Below are 18,981 nucleotides of genomic sequence, written 5' to 3' on the forward strand. Positions count from 1 at the left end.
TATAAAATTGTTGCTTTTTTCTTTATTTGCCAAACAACAAAAGGGTGTGCAGAACTTCACATGAACATGGTGAATTAGGCGGAACTATGTACAAGTGAACTAAATAAGAAAAAAAATATAGGTTTTTTTCCCTTTGTATGCATGGCACCAATATACCATCAAATAACAATAAATGATGTCAAAAGAGTCAGCTTTAGGTCTCGAACTGTTGGCCGTGAAGAAGACTTTCAGGGCAAAGTGGCAGTACCTTCCTCTACACCAATGTCTTTCACACCAGAGATTAAAGATGAAGATAGATCATCCTCCACCCTATCATGTTCGTCCTCAAGGAAAGAGCCCTTCTGTCGCAATTCCTTTATCTTGAAAAATTCATCATAGTGTGATTTTCGTTGCTCCTTAAAGTTCCTACCACTTTGATCTGTTTCAGAATCTGAAAAAAGTAGAACATACTAAAAACCATCAACCAAAGATTGAACACAAGATAATAAATCGTAAGCTAGTGATGACCTGGATGTTGAAAAGACAAATTAAAAGGGGTGTTGAAAAGTCAAAAAAATGGGAGGTGCAAGTGGCACCGAAAGAAAAAAATGGTAGGCAAGTTGTTTAAAGTTGAATGGGATAATTGCAATTTTGGTCCCTAATTTTTTAGGCCATTTGCAAGTTAGTCCCTGAACCTCAACTATAAATAGGCCTAACCATTTCTCATTTACACCATCCCAACCAATCTTTCTCTCTTAGTTTTCTTTCTTCTCCCATTTGAGAATTCTCAAGGAATTCTATTTGTTTGTAATATTTTGAAGATAGTAAAGTTATCATCTGGTGTTAGTGCCCGAGGACGTAGGTATAATTTACCGAACCTCGTTAAAACTCTTGTGTTCTTTCTTGTCCTATTTTTCTTTCAATATTTGAGGGTATAATAGTAGTATTTAATTGTGCTATTAAATTACTATAGAAGGGATATTCTGACTAAGGAAAGACTTGGTATTTAAGAGATCCATGTGATCCACCTCTCTTCCCTGGGAATTGAACTTTGTGTGATTTTTTAGTACAATAATTTACACGCTTCCGACCCTATTGGAACAACAAGTGGTATCAGAGCCGAAGGTTAATCGTAGTATGCTCTGTGGTTGCAGTTTAAACTGATCTTCCACATCAGAAAAGATTTCCTTAGGTATATTGAAAGATTATGGAGAAAACGGTCGGTGTAGGAGCTTCAACATCGTCCATGTGGACAAGACCAACAATTGCAAATGCAAGATTGGCCGTGGAGATCTTTGATGGCACGGGCCATTTTGGTATGTGGCAAAGTGAGGTTCTAGATGCCCTTTTTTCAGCAGGGTCTATACATTGCCATTGATGAAGAGAAACCAGATGATGTACAGGAGAAAGATTGGAAGGCGATCAATCGGTTGGCATGTGGCACAATTCGATCATGCCTTTCTCGAGAGCAGAGGTATGCTTTTTCAAAGAAGACTTCTGCAAATAAGTTGTGGGTGGCACTTGAAAATTTTTTGAAGAAAAACATTCAAAATAAGCTCCACTTGAAGAAAAGACTGTTTCGCTTCACATACGTCCCAAGTACCACAATGAACGATCACATCACCAAATTTAATCAGTTAGTCACTGATTTGCTGAATATGGATGAGACATTCAAAGATGAAGATTTGGCTTTGATGCTGTTGGGGTCACTTCCTGAGGAGTTTGAGTTCCTAGAAACTACTCTACTTCATGGCAGGAGTGATATATATCTGAGCGAAGTCTATGCGGCCTTATACAGTTATGAACAGAGAAAGAAGGACAAACAGAAAAACTCAATCAGAGATACAGAAGCTTTAGTAGTCCGAGGTCGTTCATACACTCGGAAGAAAACTCAAAAGAGGAGATCAAAGTCAAAGTCCAGACTCGGGAAAGATGAATGTGCTTTTTGTCATGAGAAAGGCCACTGGAAGAAAAATTGTCCAAAGCTGAAGAATAAGGGAAAAGCTGCTGTAGATGCTTGTGTTGCTAAGCATGATACTAGTGACTCTGAACTATCACTGGTTGCATCATCATCGTCGTTCCATTCAGATGAGTGGATATTGGATTCGGGTTTTACCTATCATATGTCCCCTAACCGGGAGTGGTTCTCTGATTTAGTAGAACTAAATGGAGGAGTTGTTTATATGGGCAATGACAATGCCTGTAAAACTGTTGGGATAGGTTCAATCCAATTAAAGAATCAAGATGGATCAACCAGAGTTCTGACTGATGTTCGGTACGTACCCAGTTTGAAGAAAAATCTCATCTCATTGGGAGCCTTGGAATCCAATGGTTCAGTTGTTACTATAAGAGATGGGATTTTGAAAGTGACATCTGGCGCACTTGTGATATTGAAGGGCATCAGGAAAAATAACTTGTATTACTACCAAGGTAGTACAGTTATTGGAGCAGTCGCTACAGCTTCCGGTAACAAAGAATTGGACTCAATGCAGTTGTTGCATATGAAGTTGGGACATGCCAGCGAAAAATCCTTGCAAATTCTGGCAAAGCAAGGATTGTTGAAAGGTGCAAAGGCTTACAAATTAAAATTTTGTGAGCATTGTGTTCTGGGAAAGCAAAAGAGAGTGAAATTCGGTACTGCTATCCATAATACAAAAGGTATTTTGGAATATGTTCACTCAGATGTGTGGGGGCCTTCCAAGACACCTTCATTGGGAGGAAAACACTACTTTGTTACTTTTGTTGATGACTTTTCCAGAAGAGTTTGGGTGTATACCATGAGAACTAAGGATGAAATGCTTAGAGTTTTTCTTAAATGGAAAACTATGATCGAAAACCAGACTGGCAAGAAAATCAAGCGGCTTAGGACGGACAATGGAGGGGAATATAAAAGTGATCCGTTCTTCAATGTGTGCCAAGAGTATGGTATTGTTCGACACTTCACAGTTAGGGATACACCACAGCAGAATGGATTGACAGAGCGTATGAATCGAACATTGCTGGAGAAAGTTCGATGTATGTTGTCCAATGCTAGGTTGGGCAAGCAATTTTAGGCTGAGGCTGTGACATACGCTGGCCATCTTGTTAATCATTTGCCATCATCTGCATTAGAAAGAAAAACTCCTATGGAGGTATGGTCTGGAAAACCGGCTACAGATTATGATTCCTTACATGTGTTTGGATCCACTGCATATTACCATGTGAAGGAGTCAAAGTTAGATCCGAGGGCAAAGAAAGCTCTCTTTATGGGAATCACTTCTGGAGTGAAGGGATTTCGACTTTGGTGCTTAAGCACAAAGAAAATGATCTGTAGCAGAGATGTTACCTTTGATGAATCTGCCACATTGAAAAAGGTAGCAGATAAAGATATTCAGACGAGCAATACTCCACAGCAGGTGGAGTGTACTCCAAAACAGGTGGAGTTTGAGCAGATGGGGATTTGCCCAGTTAATAAGTCTAATTCTCCAGCCACAATGGAGGAATTAGAGGTTGAAGAGGTTCTGACCCAAGAACCACTAAGTACACCAGAACCAGTTGCAGTTGCAAGGCCATGGAGAGAAATTCGTAAACCTGCTCGATTTACTGATGTGGTGGCCTACGCCCTTCCCGTTGTTGATGATATTCCTATCACTTATCAAGAAGCAATGCAAAGCTTAGAAAGTGATAAATGGAAAAGCGCCATGGATGAAGAAATGCAGTCTCTGCTGAAGAACAATACTTGGGAATTGGCACAATTACCGAAAGGTAAAAGGGCAATCGGATGCAAGTGGGTATTCGCAAAGAAAGATGGATCTCCTAGCAAGAAGGATATTCGCTACAAGGCAAGATTGGTAGCTAAAGGCTACGCTCAGAAGGAGGGAATTGACTACAATGATGTATTTTTCCCTGTTGTGAAGCATTTCTCCATTAGAATTTTGTTGGCCTTGGTAGCACAGTTGAATTTGGAACTAGCTCAACTTGATGTTAAGACGGCTTTCTTGCATGGTAAGTTAGAAGAGGAGATCTATATGACTCATCCCGAAGGATACACAGATGCTGGTGGTAGAAATTGGGTTTGTAAGCTGAACAAATCGCTATATGGATTGAAGCAATCCCCGAGGCAGTGGTACAAGCGATTTGATAGCTTTATGAGAAGGCAGAAGTACACAAGAAGCAAATATGACAATTGTGTGTATTTGCAGAAGCTGCATGACGGATCTTTCATTTATCTACTCTTGTATGTTGATGATATGTTAATCGCTTCGAAGAGCCAAAAAGAGATAGATAAGCTGAAGGCTCAGTTGAATCAAGAGTTCGAGATGAAAGATCTAGGTGAGGCCAAGAAGATTCTCGGCATGGAGATAAGTAGAGATAGACAGAGAGGCAAGCTTTGTTTGAATCAGATGCAATATCTGAAAAAGGTATTACAATGTTTTGGTGTAAATGAAAACACAAAACATGTAAGTACCCCACTTGCTTCTCATTTGAAACTTAGTGCTCAATTATCTCCGAAAACTGAAGAAGAAAGAGAATATATGGCAAAAGTCCCATATGCTAATGCAGTTGGGAGTTTGATGTATGCGATGGTGTGTACGAGGCCTGACATTTCACAAGCTGTTGGAGTTGTGAGCAGGTATATGCATGATCTTGGAAAAGGACATTGGCAAGCTGTGAAATGGATTCTACGGTATCTTCGAAAAACCGTAGATGTTGGTTTAATTTTTGAACAGGATGAAGCACTTGGTCAGTTTGTAGTTGGATATGTTGATTCCGACTTTGCTGGTGATTTAGATAAACGTCGTTCAACTACGGGGTATCTGTTTACTCTTGCAAAAGCCCCAGTGAGTTAGAAGTCTACCTTACAGTCTACAGTAGCTGTGTCTACTACAGAGGCAGAATATATGGCAGTTACAGAAGCTGTTAAGGAGGCTATTTGGCTTAATGGATTGTTGAAAGACTTAGGAGTTGTTCAAAGTCACATAAGTTTATATTGTGACAGTCAGAGCGCTATTCATTTAGCGAAAAATCAAGTCTATCATTCAAGAACCAAGCATATCGACGTAAGATATCACTTTGTGCGGGAAGTCTTTGAAAAAGGAAAAATTCTACTTCAGAAGATTCCGACAGCAGATAATCCCGCAGATATGATGACCAAGGTGGTAACAACAATCAAGTTTAATCATTGTTTGAACTTGATTAACATCCTGAGAATTTGAGCACCTTTAGGTGTATGGTGCTCGAGAGCGCATTTGGAGGCACTACAAAAGATAGCTTTATCGAATTTGGGGAGTTGAAGGAAGTATGTGAAGATGTGATTATCCTAATCAATTCTTCAAGGTGGAGATTGTTGAAAAGACAAATTAAAAGGGGTGTTGAAAAGTCAAAAAAATGGGAGGTGCAAGTGGCACCGAAAGAAAAAAATGGTAGGCAAGTTGTTTAAAGTTGAATGGGATAATTGCAATTTTGGTCCCTAATTTTTTAGGCCATTTGCAAGTTAGTCCCTGAACCTCAACTATAAATAGGCCTAACCATTTCTCATTTACACCATCCCAACCAATCTTTCTCTCTTAGTTTTCTTTCTTCTCCCATTTGAGAATTCTCAAGGAATTCTATTTGTTTGTAATATTTTGAAGATAGTAAAGTTATCATCTGGTGTTAGTGCCCGAGGACGTAGGTATAATTTACCGAACCTCGTTAAAACTCTTGTGTTCTTTCTTGTCCTATTTTTCTTTCAATATTTGAGGGTATAATAGTAGTATTTAATTGTGCTATTAAATTACTATAGAAGGGATATTCTGACTAAGGAAAGACTTGGTATTTAAGAGATCCATGTGATCCACCTCTCTTCCCTGGGAATTGAACTTTGTGTGATTTTTTAGTACAATAATTTACACGCTTCCGACCCTATTGGAACAACACTGGAAGACTTAAGATTTGGATGGTGGAGTAGTGAAAGGTGTTCGTATCTTCATAACCTTTTTGGACCTCTGTGTATCGTGGAAAAGTCATCTAGTTCTGTTTGCTTTCTCAGTAAGTGAACAAGCATTAGAGAATACAATGAGAATCATACGGATGACTCGAGCCAAGAGAAAATGGCACAAGAAAATAATGAAAACTTCCAAGCTATAAGTGAAAGCAAAAGTTTAGAAGCTATAACCCTTGAAATGATAATGTTCCACATCATGAATCTTTCCAGACACATCCCACCATTCCTCCAAAAAGATGAAAAAGGTCCATGAGATGATAAATGCCACTAGGAAAAACAAGGGCTTTACCCATCACAAGGTTGTCTGCTAGAGCAAGCCTCATATCATTTAGACTGAAAACAATCACTTTTAATCTTTTGAAAAATGAAGTTGTCATCAAATATGTTAACCAACTTAAAGAAAAGTGAAACATTTCTCAATATGCCATGAAAAAAAAGGACAACTTAAAAGCACAGATAGTAAGAAAACCTTCTTCGTGAGCCACAGCATTAGCGTCATCACCCGAAGATGTCCAGCCAGCTGAGCACCCAGTTGTTTTTCTACTAGGGGAAGCCACATCCTTCAAAGCAGGGCATAATTTTTTTGCATCCATATCATCGATACAATCATTGAAAACATGTCTTACAGGAGACAAAGACACTACAAACCAATATCAGATTTTATCGTGAGAAAAGCTATTCAATCTTTTATTTTTTTTAAACAGCACTCAACAAATGTATACGTAACTTGAAAACAAAACTAGAGCAACTTTCTTTAATATCCAACATGTATTTAAACTTAAAATAATAGATTTCTTCAGAAGGGTTTATGAGTATACCATCATCATCATCAATCATAGGGTGGTACGGCGTCTTGGGTTCAGTTATTTTCTGCCTTACAGGTTTATTTGCTTCAATTTCCTTAAGTTTTTCCTCATTCCATCTTACACGCCTAATGCTACCCCTAAAAACAATTATTAGATCCCAGGCACAACTAGAAACTATAGAAAAGTATATATCTTTCTTCAGCAAAAAACCAGTATTAAAATGAATGTGTAAGTAGGAAAATGAAAAAAGATTATGCAAAATGGGAATTTTATACGAAAATAGCTAATATTTAACCATTTGAGTCAAGAAACTCAAACTCCAGCCATAGCCTAATCAAGGCTGTGATAAGATGCCAATATTTAGATGAGTTGACCATATCCTTCCACATTAAAGCGTCATATCCCCATAATGCATTGTCACTCGACAGCACACACACACACACACACACACACACATATATAATGGGTACATTTTCAGTTATCCCTTTTTATTATAGAGTAATAGTCTCATGTACTGTTGCATCAAACCATTAACTGATACATTTAGGCGCCTTTCTAAAATAGAGATACCATACGAATATATTAAGTAATTTGAAAATCCATTCTGTGTTAAATCAAACAATCTGCACGATCAACATGCTAAATAAACCAACATCTAAAGCTGCTAAGGTGAACTCTAAAGAGGGAAAACACAAGCGAACAACTGCAGCTAAAGACATTGAGATTATTGAGCAATGAAAGAAAATGCATCAAATATAGCAATAACTTCGCATTACACGGTATCAAGAACAATGATAAAAACAATTTCAAGTTAACCACCAATCAACTCTACATCCCATCCATCTCCTTCTAGAAGAAAAAGGAAATAGAAAGGAAAGAATATGGGAAGATATTACAATTACTTCATCCGGAAATTTCTTGAGTGCCAAAAGCAAGCTTCAAACGAACCTAATCCACTGAAACATTATAATAATCACTTATCAAAACCTCAATGTCTGAAAAATGAATCATGTAAACTATTATACAAATATCAAATACAAAGTGGTAGATTTATCCATGAGCTTGTCGTAGCTATTATTTATGTAAAGCATAAAACTGGAAGGAAAGAAACAAACTGAAAGGAAAACAATGTCTGGACTTGATAAAAATACAAATCGAGAAATTAGGTATTATGGAAAAGTAGAGGATATAACACCAAATTCTCTCAAAAGCATAACTAGATCAACTCCAAGGGAAAACGATGTCAAACCTAATAAAGAAATGCTAATAGCATCTATGAGAGGAAGAAATTACAGGGAATCATGCCAAAATAAACTAAAAACAAAATCCCCACAAGGGCTTCAACATTAGAATTGTAGGCGGGGATCTCATTATCCCAAGGCTACAAGGCTATATACATCGACAACTTGAACTAGCTTTGTTGAGTTGCAAGGACTCTCATTTCCCGATTGTACACCAGGTTAATGCATTTGAGGTTTACTGTTCTTAAAATAAAACAAGGAGAGGCATAATATATCTACATTCAAAATAAAAAATTGATCATGATCCAATTAACTATTCTAAACGAAATAATGATTACAATTATATGCAAGTAATTCAACCAAGAACCATAAGGAGAAGGAAGCAGGGTGAAACCCAGAACTAGAAAAAGTACCCAATAATCCATTGAATGAAATGTATAGAAGGAGAATGCATGGAGAAATACAATTTAAAAGAAAAGTTCGATACGATCAAATTATCAATCCCAAAAAAAGAAAAAACATTGTTGTTCGTTTTATTGAATGAAATTGAAGTAGAGGAAATGAAAAAGAAAATGGCGAGAGAAAATTGTACCTTTAGATTGATCCTCTTGGCTATCGTAGTTGTATGAAAATGTTATTTTGAGGCTTTTATTATTTCTAACTTTTAGTTAAATCCGGATGCAATGGAGTTACCGCCACCTTCGGTCTATTTCACTTTTACTTTCACGTCAGCTCTCGTACATCTTGCCACCTCAAATCAACTTATTATTAAATCATGATACAGAAAAACAAAATAAATATTTTTAAACTTAAAATGTTTTGTACACCGCGGGATCAACAAAATTCCTCTACCCCTTTCGTCTGTTAACCCTCCTCACATGGCTTAACAGTCAACCTACCATTTCTTTCAATATGAGGGAGGAAATTAACTCTTCACTTGATTAGGGGTGGAAGAGAATCAAGATTTTCAGTTTATTTCAGATTTCTTCTTACCCCCCAAAAAACACTTCTACAACATGAACTCTGATGGGTCAAAGAAGATCAATAGATTTTTCAGAATTCATTCCCTTTAATTTGGCAATTCATTTTTCTCTATTTTTCATCACTGTTGTTTAATTTCAGACCAAATTTGAAAAACTTAATCATCAATGTTTTTTTTTTCTTTGTTAGCAAGCTTAATGTGAAATTGAGCTTTATATTTTTCGTAGATTTTTGTCATTTATTCATCGATATTTATTTTTTTTTTCAATTTTTTGTGATTTCCATTGAAGTTTACCAATTTTATTTTGAATTTCAATTATGACTTTTTTTTTGGGTGTTTTGGCTATTTAAATAGTTGAAGCTGAAAACTTATTTATTAATATATTGTACTTTACTATTTTATATTTATTGTTTAATAGAAATTGAATAGTGATAGTATATTAGCAAGTTTTGAAAACTTCTGCATATTAAAAAAAAATGTATAAATTTTGTACTAAATAATGAGAGCACTAATCTCACCTAACTAGAGAAAGGTAAAATTCGAGCTTCATCCCTCTCAAAAGTCAATGCACTAATCACAATAGAATTGTGTTTACAGCCTAAATTGTGCAAACAATCAAACATTTTCATTCAGCATTCCAAGTATTGACAATTGTTGAATTCAACAAAATGCATGGGAAGAATGACATGATTCTACTCATCATGTATGTAAATAAAGACACAAGTTGCTTATATTTATTTATGGCCTGGGGAGATCAGAAATAATTAGAAACTTGAGTTTTTCATTTTCACTCTCGAGTCAACATTACTGCTCTAGGGAAGATTTACTGTGGAGACTGAGAAAAAGTGTTCGACGCATATGCAATGGAAGCCTGGAGTTCATATGAACTGAACATCAGGTTATTCTAAGACCTGTGCTTCTTTCTGCTCTCCTGTTGTTTGGGTTTTTTGTTTTTTACGTCTTTTGCTTATTGTCCCTTCCTACAATATAATATTTTTCTCAAACGAATTCAGATTTAATTGAGTTAATTCAAGTGAACTTTTTTTTTAATATACATGATATTTAAGCTCAACATATTCAACAATTACGTTATTCTTGCGGATCCAATTAAAAGATCATATTGCTTGGCATGATTTACAAGGATAACGAAATTCATGTCATGAATACTGGATAAAATGTCTTCAAATACATTATTATTATTCCAGCTGAAAAGCAGCTATAGACAAAAGAAACTGTTACTGATAATGCATAGGCACAAATGACTTTATACACCTGACATAGTGAACAGTCAACTATAAATGCTATCTTATCATGGCAAAAATCCACCTATGCATGCTTATTACATTTCATGAACATTTAAACATGCTTTTTCAATACATTAAACTGATTTTTTTTTAAAAATATCATAGTTTTGGTTCCAGGAAAGAAAGATTCTGCTTCCAGATCTAAGTGGGCACTTCTTTTTTTTTCTTTTTTATGTTCTTTCTTTCGCAGAACCAATACATTCCTGCAAAAAAAAAAAAAGCTTAGCATATGGAACAACATAAACAGAATTGAGATCAGTTGTGCAGTGGGTTTGGTCCTCCAGGGACAACTTTGTGCGAGACATCGTGAGCCGCCGTGTACTTGTTGCTGTTCCCAGAAACAGAAGCATAATAACTTGAAGAAAAATGGTGTGCAAATGAAAACTTTGTTTGCTGGTAGGAAGCCCAGGTGAGTTGCCGACAACTAGAGAGATGGACTGTTGCTAACATAACTGCGAGAATCAGAAGTAGAAGAAAAGGACTGGGAGTTCTCATGCTCTGAAAGGACTGCCAGTGTTGGGAAAACAAGATCTTCTTCTGAGTTGGATTTCTAGATTTCAAGGTCTATATATAATGGTAGCAGGCAACCAGTTAGAATGACATGAATGCCCATATTCTAATCATTATTAGCCTCAATTGGGATTAAGTCTAAACAGAGCCAAGAATTGGGTAGGGGTTTAATATCAGATATGAAGTTTGAGCTACAGATAAGGTTTTTTAAGTCGGCATATGTATGTTAATGAAATCCAGCAAGATTTCATAACTAGTTTTCTGTGATAATTTTGTTGTAATATGCTGGAAGGCAAATAAGGTTCTTTCTTAGCAAAGAATGATTAAACGTGTCTCCTGTCATTTTCAAGCAGAGGTTAGTCGTGTTTTAAGGGACCAAAGCATTGAATAAATTGTACGTTTGATTGGATATGTCAATGGCTCTCAATATTCATCTCAACTGCCAGCCTCACAAAGTGAAATTGTTTTAACTTAAATCACCAATCCTTTCACCTTTACCCTTCCATTGTACCTAACCTGTTCCTTCCTTGGCTTCAGGGACCTCATTAACAGGAGCTTTTATAGCACCAGTTTTCCCCCTCCTCTTTTTGGTGTCTAAAACAAATTATATCTAATTGAGTCAAGTCGGATCCCGATGAGTAGGAGCACTTATTTTCTCATTGTGTCTGCACTCCTATTTTTACATATTTGTTAGTATAAATTTCCGGCGAGTAAAATCTCGAATACACGAACGGAACTCAAACAGAAGAAGAAATAGAACAAGGCTCCAATGTATCAAGCCACTATCTTTAAGGTTATATTCGCCCCTACCTATCTTCGGTGTGCAAACTAGTTCCAAGCAAATTAACCTCGAGGATACAATGAAGCCAATGACTGTTTGCATTTTGCACGGACGAGAATAGCCCACTATACACTGAGCAATTTATGACAAAAAAACTCAATTTCTATAAAAGATTTTTGCAGTAATACTTTTTAGAATAATCTAATAATATTAGAAAATGAAGAAAGAAAAGAAAGAATATTAGAATTTGTTGGTATGATTTCTAAATGAAATCTCATTCCTATTTATAAGAATTTTCATGTCTCTTCATAGACACATCTTTCATCATCAATAGGTGTCTTTCTGAATAATAATATCTTTGAAATAAACACATAATTATTTATTTAATTATAACTATTCAAATAATATTATTTAAATAGTTATAATTTTTTTTAAAAAAATAAAATAATATAATCTTTTGATTAATTATAACCATTCATTTATAGTTGTTAGAACACTATAAATATTTAAAAATGTTCCAACAATATTTGTCTATACGATGACAATCTTCAACGGGCAATGCATCACCTTCGGTAGCTCCTAAGGTTTTCACCATTTCCATCCCCTTAAGTTGCTGGAAATCTGGAACTTTATTCTTGATGCTTCCAACCTTTAACATACTTGGTCTTGGCCATATACTCCGCCTCCAATTGGAATAGACCAAGGTCTGAGATGCCACTATATTAATTCTTTTGTTTTCTTCAAAAATTATCTTTGCATGGGCTCTGCTAGCTTCCTTTAGTTTACTCTAAAAAAAAAAAAGCATAAGGTCCATAAAACATAGTATAAAAAAAGACGAAATTCAGGTTGACAGCTCAGAACTTTCTGATTCATTTAATGCGTAATACTTGCACTTATATGATTGATCATGCCTCAGGCAAATCCTACAACCATTATAAGTGTTTCAGCTGTAACCATCAGTTAGAAAACTAAACTTCGCCACTTACTAGACAAAATACCTTACAACTAGGACAGTTTATTTGTTTTGGCTAAATTTTTGTTATTAGTCCCCATTAGATTTTGAAAATACAAAACTTAGATAAATTAATTTAACAATTATAATTTAGTCAAGATTGAAATTATAAAACTTAAAAAATATAAAAATTAAATTATAACCTTACTTTTTTTTTATGTTATATAAAGTTAAATAGAATGACAAATAATCACAACACTAAAAAAGGATTCTATAAATGGGACCCATATAAGTTGGCATCCCACTCCAATAATTTAACTTCTAAAGTTTCTGCATTTCATTAGTTATAATTTGGGTAAAAGATGAGAAGCAAAATAAAGAATTTAATGGGCATCAACCAAAGAAATCGTCCTAACTCCAGTGTAAACGAAAACCCAAAAAGAAATTCTATAAACGAAATCCAAGTAATAATCTAAAACCAACCCCAAGAAATCTTGTTCTAATTCATTTGCAATGTTTCTGGATTTAAAAAGCCAAAATGAAAATGAAGGAAAATCCAAAATTGAATAAGCTTGATGATGAGATTGGAGAATTCCCTTTTAACCCATTTCATCACAACAAACAGAAATTATAAGTATCGTACCAACCTAAGAAAATATGATCTGGTATTGAATGAATATATCCTAAGTCCAAATCAATAAATTTAAGCCTTGTAAGATGATTAGTTTATACGTAACATGCAAGTAATAAATAATTATCAGTTTGATAATTAATATTAGGTCCAATTTCAACTTTTGATTAAGCGATATTGGATGCTAATTTCAAAAATCTGGTTCAAATCATGAGATCAATCATGTTTGTGGTGTTTGAGCTAATAATAATATGTAATAGATGTAAGTGAAGGGTAAATAATTGTTGCAAATTTTTTTATGATGGGAAAATGTATATAGTCGCTCTTAAGTAATATAGTAATAAATATTAGAGTTATCATCTCTTCAGTAATTTATTTTAAAACAAAAATTGTAAAAATGGACAGATGACAATTTTGAAAGTAAATAAAAATCTGATTGGATTCAAATAAATATGCAAAGCAAATTACAAATAGTAACAAAAATTAATAACGATGAATTGAAGAGCCAGAATAATTATTGTCCCCTAACATGCAATTATTGGTAGCAATGTTGCAGCAATGCCGCAATTTATTAATCCAGAATCGACAGTTTATATGTAACACCCCTTACCTGACCCGATCATCGGGTCTGAGCTACGAAATGTTGTATCCGTTGCCGGAGCAACTACAGTTAAATACGTAATAATGATTATTCACACATGCAAATCAAGGGTCAACCACATTTAATTTATGCTAAACAATTATTTTTGAGTCTTAATCGAGCTTACGGAAGCTCTATTATCAACCTGAGCATGAAACAAAACCAAATTGTAAAGTTGTAAAAGTTCAGGACCAACGTTGTGATGTCATCTCTTCCACGTCATGATGTCACCAAAATAGTATGTCATATCACGATGTCACATGCTGTTGGCCAACATTGTGATAAGGTAGGTAGGTCATTGGGACATGGACCCTGCCACAACATCAAGCCACTCGACATCGCGACGTTACATACTATCGGTCGATGTTGTGACGAGGTAGATAGGTTGTCGGGGCATGAACCCTGTTTTTGATAAAAATGAATCATTTTGATACCTATTTCAATTGCTCCAAACAATCATTCAAAATATGCATCAAGCATTAATTTCATTTGATTCAAAACATGCTAGAAATATGTCAGACAAGCTCAACAAGTCATGTTCAATCCTCACTGTAAGGCCCAAATTTTACTCGGGGCCCAATAAAACCAAACCCAAATTAAACCTAGCCCATTACCCAGTTACAAGCCCAAACTCAATTTTGGCCCAACCTAATCCCAATACAATAGCCCAACCCAAACATAAAAAAAAAACTAAAAAAAACTAGCCACCAAAGTCTGTCACCACCCACACCTCCACCTGCTCCACTTGCACCTGCAAAATAGAAAAAGGGGAAAAGACAACAACAAATAATAATAAAATTTGTAAAAAAGGGATGGCTATAAGAAAGCCATCCGAAAATCAGGAAGAGGAGGGGGGATTTTGGATTCTATCTCATTTTTTTCGGCTAAAAATAGAAGCCGAAAGAAATCGTAAAAGGGGGATCCCCATTCTTGTACGCAAGATTTCAGAAAAAAAAAAGAAAAAAACACAAAGAAAAGGTGGATTTCTGATCGTATTCTCTTGGTTTTCATTTTGTTATTTAGGCTTAGTTTGGATGGGCGGTGTGTTTAGCTCCGGTGAGATTAAAAACAGCGGTGGCGGTGAGATTAGTTACTGTAGCGGTGAGATTAGATACTGTAGCAGTGAGATTAGAAACAGCGGTGGAGTGTGTGTTTGGATTCAAACGCAGCTGTAGCGGTGAGGTGAAAATAGAAAATGACTTTTAAGGACATTTGATTAAAAATGATATATAATAGAAGTTTTAAAAATTATTTAACAATTACAAAATTAATAAATGATTAAAAATTATTACAATTATATTTATTTTTAATAATAAATAATTAAAAATGAATTAAAACTAAAGAAAAATTCAAAAATTTATTTTATTTAATATTTCAAAATTAATCATATATTTAATTGTAGGGACTCAATACATTATTGAAAAACTATTGTAATTATTGAGCCTTTAGAAAAATAAAACATTATTGAAAGATAAAATAATAAAGCAACACTAGAATAAGGGTCTTAATGCATGTTATTTCAAATGTTTGTTATTAGTAACTCAACATTGCTAGCATCAAATAACTTTAAAACTAAAATCAACCGTTGGCTAGTAACTGAAATAGCCTATGGCCACCATGTAGAACGTGCAATGTCGAGCCTTGAGCTGGTCATCAATGCTAAAGGGAAGAATTAAAAATCACATCTGTTGGGGTTTTGACAGCAGAGGAAGAAAACAGAAGCAAGTAACCCGGATGATGTAAAGATTAACTTCATTACTTGAATAAGCAATATGCCATATACATAAGTAGTCCGGATTACATGTGTTGGTTTTTTTAGCAGAAAACTAAGGAGAAAAAGAAAAACGAATGCAAAGAAGTTTGAACAATAAGAAAACTGAATTTGATTTCCAAAATTCAGATCTTTTTCATTGACTTGAGAAGCATTTATGTTACAATGAAATATGGCAGTTAACTAATGTATAGCTGCTCCCACTAATACATGACTAAAGCCTAAATAGAATTACAAACAAAATGTAGCTGACATACCAGCTATAACATCAAACATAAATCCAACCCTATCGAAATGTATTATAACAAGAGATAGATGTCTAAGGTGTCATGCTACTAAAGACATCTAAAATTGGACGCCCAAGTAAAGAAGCAAAAATCTATGAATGTTTATTTAGGTACAAAAAAATTCCTGAAAAATGCAGGCACAAAAGATGAAAAGATATTATCTTTGCATATTGCATGCCAAACTAGTCTAAAACCTTCTATCCAAAAATACCAAACCTTTTAAGGAAGCAGTTTTCAACTGATCTTAACAATGGAAATCGAGTCGTAGCAAAGTAAGGTCATAATAAATGGTGGATAACACGAAAGCAAAAATAACCATGAAGAAATAAATCTATCAAGTGAACCTCTTCAATTGCCGAGGTATGTTCCTCTAGGCGCAAATCATGTACTTTTGGAAGAGCACAACTGCACATTTTCTAACATAAACAGATGGATCTCTAGCACACTTGCCCATAGCCACCAGAACAAGAGGTGCAATAACATGAAGACGAATTCCAACCATGGTGCGAAGTGCCCATGCTCTCACCAAGGGATTAGGATCCCCCAAATCCTTCTGGAAACAATTAATTGACAACAATGCTTCGTTGGGACGCCTACAAAATTAAACACAGAAACATTAACAATAAGTTCAATCTACCTGCTTAAATACAAGAAATACAATCCAGGTCACTCATCACCTCTCCTTTGAACCACTATTATTTTAAACTAATGAGTTTCTACCATCTCAAGCACTGCTTTTATTAAGAAAAAGAACAGTTATTCAAAATGAATTGTAATTAATTAAACTTGAAAAGTGCTTAAAAACCATGTTCTAATAACTACTCTTATCTAATAACTAGTTAAACTTGATACCGTTTCTATCCGGTGCAATTAGAGATAGATTTCAAGCAAGCATGTTCTTTGTTCATACTAATAATTCCCTCATTTACTAATATTGCTTCTTAACATATGGAAGCAACCATAGGAAAATAAAAAGAATATTGTAAGAGAAGTTTGCGAAACATACTTTTCAGCATAATGCAGTAGATACAAATAAACAAGTTTCTTTACTTCCAAAGATTGAAATGCCATGTTTTAAACAACCTGTAATTCAAGCAACCAGAGAAATGAAAAACATATATACACCTCAATTAACAAACAAATATAAGATTTAAAAGTATCCATTACCAAACCCTGATTTCATATCATGAATGCAATTATGAACAACTATCTGTATTTTATCCACAGTCTTAGACCCGATTCAACCATTTCTTCACTAATCAGAGTACAACTATCAATAAAGATCCAATGAATTATAACTACAACACTCGATAGCTTAATTTTCTTTCTCAATTATCCTGTGATAAGTTCACTACACCTATTAAACAATGATATTTAAACTTTTAGACACTTAAATTTATTTACACTTTCCAGAAACCTTATCAGCAGTCAAAACGGTGCTTTGAATGAAATTACAAAATCCAGATCACTTCAATATTAAATTTTAAGTAAATTTTTCAGAGTTCATTCAATAAAAAGAAATCAAAAATGAAAAACGAAATTACCTGAGGGAAGTAATTAGAGACGTCGAAGCTTTGAGCGATGAGAGCGAGGAGTCGCTTGAGAGCCTCACACTTCTCCGAATCGAATTTACTATCTAAAAGCGGAGCTATGCTGACATCATTTGGATCGTTGTAGGGGTGAGCATCGGTTCAATCCGGAACACCATCGTCGACGCCTTGCTCAACATCTCTGCCATCGCTCCGAACTGTGGAAACATTTTCGATTAGTTTTTCCTATTTCTTCTTTACACAAATTAAGAATTCATAAAAATTGAATTTGAAAAATTAATTTCAAGGGGGAAATTGAGAAGACTTTGTGATCTCTTGATGTACTAATGGAAGCATTCATGGTAGATTTGCCTGAGAAAGAGAGAAAGAGAGGAAACAAAATAGAATATGCTGAGAAGAGAAGATGAAGAACGGAAGAAGAAAAAGGAATGAAGAACGGAAGAAGGAGAAGGAGCCTTACCTGGATGAAGGAGGAATCGGAAGAAGTCCTTGACCAAACTGATTTGCAACCCAAGGGGAAGGGGAAAGGGAAGGGGAAGGGGAAGGGGAAAGGGGAGAAGAAGGTAACAGACATCAGAAAAGCCTGAAGAATGCAATTGAAGAACATATGGGTAAAAGAGGAAAACAAAAAGCAACTGAAGTTGCTAAATTTTTATTGGAACAAAAGGCTCCAGTCTGGAATTGAGACTCCAGTGAGATGAAATGCATTTTCAACGCACTGAAGAAAGCTTTCCAAACACCCTTGCGTTTGCTAACATTTCAGTTACAATTTTTTTTAGCCTTAAAAAACCAACGTACTGAGATGCAGTTGCATCCAAAGGAAGCCTTAGTTTCTTTTTTATTTTTGTTTACAAATCTATTAAACGAAAGTGGGCATAAAAAATAAAAAAAAAAGAGGAGAAGAGAGTCTTACCGGATCCACCCCGGGGTTGCGTCGCCGGAGTTTTCTTTTCCGTCGTCAGAATCGACGCAAGGAGAATGTGGGGGGTTCTTTCTCCTTTGTTTTCCTCAGTATAGAGAGGCCTCTCCATTGAATCTCCCTTTAAAAGTGCCAAAAACCCGGTTCCATGAGGCTTTGAACCACCGTTTACGATGGAAGCCACGGCGGGTTCACGATGGTTTGGTGACAGTTCAAAAGGGGGAAGGTAGAAAACCTAGCAGAGAAAAGAAGTTGAGGAGAAGGGGCTGCTCTCTTTATTTCTGCTGAATGATTAAAAGGGGGGTGAATGTTTTAAGAAAAAAAAAAGATTTTTTTTAAAAAGGAATTTGAGTGTTCTAAAAGTTTTTTTTTAAAAAGGGGGCCACTGTTCTTTAATTTTAATTGCTTTTGGGGAAAGGAAAAAGATGGCCTACGCATGTTCCCCTTAAATGGGTAATTTGCGCGGCCAGTCCTTTCTATTTTGCGTTACCTTTAATTTGTCCCTATTATGTTTCTTTCATTTTTCTCCAAAAGTTTGCACGCTGTTTCAGTTTGGTCCGTGCCTAGGCAGTGTTTTTGGTGATTTGGGTCATTTTCAATTTTGATCCCCGAGCATTTGTGTGCGTTTTATTTCGGCCTACAATTTTGTTTAAATGATTAGTT

General features: G+C 35.3%; 2 protein-coding genes and 1 long non-coding RNA gene across 5 annotated transcripts; all 3 read right to left on the reverse strand.

Annotated features, from left to right (window-relative positions):
* On the reverse strand, positions 1 to 8,653 carry LOC107930204 (protein phosphatase inhibitor 2). Of its 2 annotated transcripts, none has more exons than XM_016861796.2 (5): positions 8,584 to 8,653; positions 7,653 to 7,706; positions 6,763 to 6,887; positions 6,414 to 6,584; positions 1 to 430 (listed from the first exon to the last, which is right to left on the reverse strand). In XM_016861796.2, the coding sequence occupies exons 2-5, from the start codon at positions 7,655 to 7,657 to the stop codon at positions 228 to 230; spliced, it is 504 nt and encodes a 167-aa protein (XP_016717285.2). In that variant the 5' UTR covers positions 7,658 to 7,706; positions 8,584 to 8,653; the 3' UTR covers positions 1 to 227. The 2 variants fall into 2 exon arrangements, with proteins under 2 accessions (XP_016717285.2, XP_016717284.2); XM_016861795.2 differs by lacking the exon at positions 8,584 to 8,653 and adding an exon at positions 8,405 to 8,547.
* Positions 8,654 to 14,247: 5,594 nt separating this feature from the next.
* On the reverse strand, positions 14,248 to 18,981 carry LOC107930233 (uncharacterized). The gene is made up of 2 exons (XR_001692993.2): positions 18,313 to 18,981; positions 14,248 to 14,542 (listed from the first exon to the last, which is right to left on the reverse strand). It is a non-coding gene; the product is annotated as an uncharacterized lncRNA (long non-coding RNA).
* LOC107921274 (beta-adaptin-like protein C) lies at positions 15,673 to 18,219 on the reverse strand. 2 transcript variants are annotated; one of them, XR_005901312.1, is made up of 4 exons: positions 17,860 to 18,219; positions 17,394 to 17,750; positions 16,856 to 16,932; positions 15,673 to 16,442 (listed from the first exon to the last, which is right to left on the reverse strand). XR_005901312.1 is itself a non-coding variant. In XM_016851147.2 (3 exons), the coding sequence occupies exons 2-3, from the start codon at positions 16,918 to 16,920 to the stop codon at positions 16,220 to 16,222; spliced, it is 288 nt and encodes a 95-aa protein (XP_016706636.2). In that variant the 5' UTR covers positions 16,921 to 16,932; positions 17,394 to 17,774; the 3' UTR covers positions 15,673 to 16,219. The 2 variants fall into 2 exon arrangements, 1 of the variants encoding a protein (XP_016706636.2); XM_016851147.2 differs by lacking the exon at positions 17,860 to 18,219 and having other exon boundaries at positions 17,394 to 17,774.

Source organism: Gossypium hirsutum, chromosome A09, assembly GCF_007990345.1.
Source record: "Gossypium hirsutum isolate 1008001.06 chromosome A09, Gossypium_hirsutum_v2.1, whole genome shotgun sequence".
Lineage (NCBI taxonomy): Eukaryota > Viridiplantae > Streptophyta > Magnoliopsida > Malvales > Malvaceae > Gossypium > Gossypium hirsutum.

Coding starts and splice junctions, on each gene's coding strand:
- LOC107921274 (XM_016851147.2), bottom strand. CDS start 16,920: ATGGCATTTCAATCTTTGGAAGTAAAGAAACTTGTTTATTTGTATCTA. Junction 16,443..16,855: donor CTACTGCATTATGCTGAAAA/GTATGTTTCGCA, acceptor TTAATTTTGTAG/GCGTCCCAACGAAGCATTGT.
- LOC107930204 (XM_016861795.2), bottom strand. CDS start 8,445: ATGCATTCTCCTTCTATACATTTCATTCAATGGATTATTGG. Junction 6,585..6,762: donor TATGATTGATGATGATGATG/GTATACTCATAA, acceptor ATTGGTTTGTAG/TGTCTTTGTCTCCTGTAAGA. Junction 431..6,413: donor TGCTGTGGCTCACGAAGAAG/GTTTTCTTACTA, acceptor TACTTTTTTCAG/ATTCTGAAACAGATCAAAGT.